The sequence below is a fragment of the Crocodylus porosus genome, unplaced genomic scaffold, assembly GCF_001723895.1.
Source record: "Crocodylus porosus isolate Cpor-Errol unplaced genomic scaffold, CroPor_comp1, whole genome shotgun sequence".
NCBI classification, from domain to species: domain Eukaryota; kingdom Metazoa; phylum Chordata; order Crocodylia; family Crocodylidae; genus Crocodylus; species Crocodylus porosus.
The window spans coordinates 73,430-79,709 of NW_017728954.1; the positions used below are offsets into that span (position 1 = coordinate 73,430).

Sequence of the window (6,280 nt, forward strand, 5' to 3'; positions counted from 1 at the left end):
GCTGCCATGCGGCCCTCGACATCTTGCCAAAACTCGTTAAGCGGTCCTCCAGACAAAATAATGGCCTGTCCCTGCTTAAGAGAGCAAATTAGCATCCAGAGATCTTTTTGGTATTGCTTTGGTTTAATAGAAATGGGAACACCAATTAGTGAGCCATATTTGGCCCCCACCAGACAGTTTGGCCTCTAGGCTTGCCACTAGGATAATCAGTGGATCCCCTTTCCTTCCATTGCTTTCATGTTGTCAGCCGCTAGTTCTCACATTACTTCCCTGCGTGAACCTGTGCGCTCTATGGAAAAAATTGGATATGAATTTTGTAACAAGACTGATGTGCAAGTCAACAACTGCTGCTCAAGTAATTGCTTTTTAAAAAATGAATGGAGTATGAAAATAATATGGTTGGTGCAGTATTCTTCATGTTTTCAGTTTCTGCATGCCTATGTTCTAAAATAACTGTGTTGTAGAGGACAGCAGGGCAAGAGGTGGAGGTTTAGACAGCTTCATAGGAAATGGTTAGGAGTGCAGATGTATGCAGGCCAGAAAGCTGTTTGAGACGGATGCATTTGGGACGTGGATGCTTTTGCTACAATGATGAGCAGGTAAGTAGTGAATAATGCTGCCATTTAGGCAGTTATCGTTAGGTTTCATCATTCTTAAATCATTTTAAGATGAATAGACTAGCGCATTCCTCAGAGACTGTATCAGTGCTGGGTGTAGATTCAGGAAACGGAAACCACATTAGTTACATTTTACACTGACTTCCGGGGTGGGGGTGGAGGTATAGAGGTTAGGCAGCTGCACAGGGACCAGCTGGGACTTCTGGAGCTTGCCCAGAAAGAAATCTGAGCACAATTAGGTGGCAAGGCTGGGGTTCAGTGGTATGAACCGTGGAATACAGAGACCCTTTCTCTTCCTTTACTTCTCTTTTGGTTCAGTAGGAATTGCTGTTGACTGCTGTGTTTGTGCACTGTTGAGCACAGTGGGCCTTGGTTGGTCCTTAGGCACTGTTCTAATAAACAGGATCAATAATACTATTATCTTTCCTTCACTGACCCTAACGTGTCTCCAAAAGCCTGTCTAGATGAGGCAAATATGGGGCCATTCTTTCCAACAAGGAGGAATAGCTGGCTCAGGGAAAAGTGTTAAAACATATCTGTACTGGTGCTAATATACGTTAACCCATATTTAATTAAAGTGTGTTAGGTAACTTGTTTAAAAATCACCCATTTCTTCTTCCTAAGTTAGCCAAGACCCGTATCTCTGTTATGTTTGACATAGAACACATTTTTAGTTCTTACATTTAAGCATCCTGGCAATTTTCAGTTAGACAAATCCTAGTGACCTTAGTATCCAAAGCTATATTCTCTAGGTTCCTTTTGAAAATATATCTGTACACAGTGATAGCAGAAGTTCTCTGGCAAGACTTTGGAAAACTGACATCAAACTAAACTTGTTCTCTTCTCGTCTGTTATGATTAATACTGCTTTTCTTTTCATTTTCATTTGTTGCTATTTGGGAGTAGTAGCTGTGTCCCACTGAAGGCACTATCTCTCGGATGCCCCTCAGTGTACAGTATTTCCAATAAAAATACAGTTACAAAAATGACAAGTTGAGATAAAACTTACATAAATACATTTACATAAACCCAAGTAATAGTTATTCATATTATCAAAATTAGGTTAGGGCTGAGCCAATTCATCTAAAAATATATGAAAAAAGAAAGAGGTTTCCAAGACCTTATAAGTTCCTGAGATTTTTCCCCCATCTCAAGCTCTCCACGTTTGACAAAGAACAAAGAAAGGGAAGTTGCATTTAGGTGAACAACACATAGCAAACAAACAAACACTTTCACCCATGTTGACGGAAAACACGCATCATTCCTCTTCAATGACAATATTTTTTTCTTTCAAGTGAGAAATTTCTGGCAATAAATAGCAGGACTCTACATGTGTTCACAATGACTGTTTAAGTTTTGTTAAAAGTTATAACCACAAAGCTTCACTTCTCACTGAAAGAAACAGTTTTCTGAGAAAAGGCTTCCCAGCAAACCAGTTTCTACAGAATATGCTATGAGCTGGTTTGCTTCCATGTAGCCAAGCAAGTGGCCCAGCCCTAAGGTAGTTCTACTTCTAAAATAAATAGTGTTGAAATTCTTTGACTCTTTCCTAAATACTTTGTCACTCATCTTGTCACACTCACACGCAAGTTTCTGGGTTGGTCACAATTTCCCCATTTCTTTCAGGCTCGTCTTTCAGGAAGTGTTCCACTTCGATAGAGTCCATCTTGGCATCTTCAGGGGTTTTGTCTTCCATTTTGTTCAGCTCCTCTCTTTCTGCTGCTTCCTCTTTTGTTTGCCGGTCTTCTGATTTTTTCTTAATACAGCAGAAATTTCCTAAAGCCAGCACGAGGGCTGAGGCTGTAACTTCAACTCCAGCAGTAATAAAAACAAACATGTACCTGTTCGTGGCATCCAAGATTTTGCCTAAAAGACATTAAATTCACAGGTTAGTAAAAAAGAAAGAAAAAAAAAACAAACATCTCTTGCAGTGAGGATAATGCTGTTTTGTTTAAGAGAAATCATGCTCTAAATCACCGTTGATGTGAAAATACAAAGCCACAGTCAGCCTTGGAAGAGATTTCCAGAAGCACCTAGAACATTTAAAAGCAGAAGTCCCACTGAAAGACAGCAGCACTCCTCAGTAACTTATGTACATTTCAGAATCCTCCTGAATCCCATCTTGTAATCTAATTAATGTTTAAAACGAGTGAAGATATTTGAATATATGACTTGTGCCCTGGAGGTTTCCGCTACATTTTGTTTTACAGATGCATTTTTCTGTTTGTTTAAAATGGTTTTCATGTCCTGTTTCTATATGAGAAAAACACACCGTCAAAGTGGCTAATTGCCAGAGAGGCTGGTGGGGGGTGGAAATGACATGGCAGGACCGTGAGCTGACTGTGCATAAAGCCCTGTCAAATGCTTGAGATGATAAACAAATTGGCGGGAACACTTACAAAATTGTTTTTTCTATGACTTTACAAGATCACAGTTCTTCCTCATCTTTTGTTATGTAGATTACTAAGTCGATCGGGTCTTTGAAAGTGGCACATAAAGGGCCTGATTTTTCCACTTTGCTTTAATAGATCGATTTAGGTTCCTAGATTGTCCTTGCTGCTTCATCAGACTCTCTTGGGATGCCATGCTTCCTTGATGCTCTGTGTTCCCAGGAGCGCATACTCTATGTCACATAGTCAGCCATGATTCTGGAATAAATTGGGTTTTTTTCTTACATTCTGCCTTCCAAAAACAATGCTTGTGTTTTATGTGGGAGCATTGGTATGTGGGGACAATAAAGTCTGTGTTGAGTAGCATGGTGTTTCCTCAGTTTCAGTTTGAATTGTACATCTTGCTCATTCCTGTGTTATGAGATGGGGAAAATAGAAACCTCTGCTCTACACTATTCATTACTTCAACCCCTTTTAATCTCACCTCCTATCTAAGATAACAGTCCCTGCCTTTTCACTCCCTCTTTCTCCAATAATTTTTCCATGGTTCTGGTTGTTCACCGTATAAAGGTTTTTTCTTCCTTCAAGTCACCAGGGACAATGTACAATCAATTTGGTTGAGCCTTAAAATCACCTGACAGATTCCAGGATAGTCTTGAACCAAAGCCCCAACTGAGTTTCAGGGAAGTAGTTAGCTGTATGCTGGGCGCATCTCTGAGAGACGAGCGTGTGTCAGATAAGTGTGCGCATTACCAGATCCATATACACTCTTGGTGGCTGTTTTCACTTGGATCGGAGTCTTTGGCACACAAAAAGTAATGGAACAATGCAAATGCTGTTAAACCCTTAATTTAATAGATTATTTACCTGCTGATGGTGGGCCGACTAGAACGGCCATTGCTTCAGCCAGAAGCACCAAGCCAATGGCGCTGGAAAACTTCTGAGTGCCGACGATAGCCATGAGAACTTCAAACTGAAGGGCACCTACCATTCCATAGGAAATGCCAAAGAAAATACAGAAGACTACCAAGCCAGCATAGTCATTAGCCATGGATCCCATAAGATCTGTAAAACCATTAAAAAACATAGCAAAGCTAAAGAGGTAGACGCAACGTGGTCTGACCTGCTTGAGACCAGCGACCACTCCACAGATGGGCCGGGCAAAGATATCGATGAATCCAAGAATGGTCAAAAGAAAAGCTGCTTTTGTGTCTTCATATTTCAGGTCCTTGGCATAGCTCACCACAAACACTGGCGGCACGAAGAGGCCCAGCACCATGATGGAGGCAGCCACAGTGTAGATGACAAAGCCACTATCCTTAAACACACTGAAATCCAGGAGCTTTTTCTTTGTTTTTTTCTCAGCAATTTCTTTGGTAACTTCAGATTTCTTGGGAGGCTCCAAAGGTCTCATTAATGCTCCACAAACACAGCAGTTGAGCAGCATCCCACCCAGTATAAGAAACCCCCCTCGCCAACCATACTCATGTTGTAGTATCTGCCCCAGAGGAGAAAGGGCACAGAGAAACACAGGGCTTCCAGCAGCAGACAGCCCATTTGCTAAAGGTCGGCGCTTGTCAAAGTATCGATTTAACATGATAAGCGATGGCTGGAAGTTGAGTGCCAGACCCAAACCTGGAACAGAGGAGAGACAAAAGTGAAAGCTGACCTGCAGTGTCTGCATAAAAACAGCCACTGTTACTGCAGTAGTTTGATTCACAATTGAGGACAAAGATGTGGGGAGACTTTCCTGCTTCCTCCATCTGGAAGAAAGGTTCTAGATAACCCCCAAAACTGAGAGAGAGTCCTTCATAATAGTATTCCCCTACCTAATAGGCACACCTTGGGAACCTACGAAATCTATGAAAAGAATCAACTAAACTTCACAGAAGAATTAACACTTGTAAGAGCTAAATCTGGCTAGTCCCTTCCACTGTGAATGAGGTTCTTGAGAGAGACTATTTCTAAGGATCCTACTGGTTTAGACACTGCCCATTCATACCAGTTTTGATATCTGAATCTAACTGTATCCCAGCCTTTTCCTCTTCAGGGCTGCACCCCCACTTACCAGTGATAACACCTGCAGTGAGATAGACCTGGATAATGTTGGTGCAGAAAGAAGCCATTACCATCCCTAGCGAAGCAAAGAGGCCCCCAACGAGCATGACGGGACGACAGCCAAACCGATTGACACACACGCTGCACAGCGGGCCTGAGGAAAAAAGAGATATGAGCAACTGGGACAATGCAGGTGCTCCTTTGTAATGTCTGTTTGAATTTCTTCCCATGCTTTCCCCACATCCTCAAGCTACTCCCAAGACACCGTCTCCTTTCCACAAATCCACATACTTGGCATTTCAGCGCTCTGTAAAACTTTGCCATTTCATCATCTTTAGCTGACAAGTCTCAAAGGCTCTTTATATAGGATGGCTACGCTCAAAGAAAACCTGTTATCTTAAGTATTGTTACAGCCAAGTATTTTTTTTCCTTCAAATGCCTAGTTGGCATGCAAACAGCATTTCTAATTAAGATCAGAAGAAAAGGCCTGACTTATTTGCTTCACATGTGACATTGTTTAAAAATAGATACTGCCTACCTGTTCCATAAAGCATAGCCAGTAGAATGGAAGAGATCCATGCTGTATCACTGTATCCGACACCAAACTCCCGGATTAGCTCTTTAAAGAAGACACTAACTGCCTTAGGAAAGGCATAGGAGAATCCTGTGATGACAAAACAGCCGAAGAGAATTGCCCAGCCCCAGCCCCCATCAGGGGCTTTAATGCCAGATGGACCATCATCCACTACGACAGCTCCCATAGTGAAACTCTATGTGTTCCCTTAAGAGATGAGAAAAAATATAAATAATTAGATTCTACAGGCATCAGGATAGGAATTCACTCAAAACAATGCCACCGGGAAGAGGGCATGGGCATGTGCAGAAACAGGTGAAAAATGAATACATTCCAGCTACAACTAATGGAGACCTGGGTACAGCTGCTTGGCTGTGTGGGGTTTCTTGTTCGTTTTTTGTTTGAAAATGCTTGTCATTATTTTATAGAAATATGAGAATTTGGTAGGATATTAAGCGGATCACAAAATTATAGGGGATCTCATGAGGTCACTTAATCCAGCCCCCTGCCCTGACTTAAACCATCCCAGCCAAGTGTCTGTCTAACATGCTCTTGAAAGCTTACAGGGATGGAGAGTCCACAACTTTTCCAGGCTGCCTGTTTCACTGCTTGACCACCCTCAGATTTAGAAAGTCCCCCCCC

General features: G+C 41.9%; 1 protein-coding gene across 1 annotated transcript in view; it reads right to left on the reverse strand.

Moving 5' to 3' along the window:
- Positions 1-901: 901 nt before the first annotated feature.
- The window catches only part of SLC16A3 (solute carrier family 16 member 3), a 14,023-nt gene continuing 8,644 nt past the window's right edge, over positions 902-6,280 (reverse strand). The window contains exons 2-5 of the mRNA XM_019556521.1: positions 5,603-5,845; positions 5,075-5,218; positions 3,874-4,641; positions 902-2,482 (exon numbers count right to left, since the gene is read on the reverse strand). Of these exons, the coding sequence (XP_019412066.1) occupies positions 2,196-2,482; positions 3,874-4,641; positions 5,075-5,218; positions 5,603-5,825 (1,422 nt within the window). The 5' untranslated portion in view covers positions 5,826-5,845 and the 3' untranslated portion in view covers positions 902-2,195. The remainder of the gene's footprint in view (positions 2,483-3,873; positions 4,642-5,074; positions 5,219-5,602; positions 5,846-6,280) is intronic.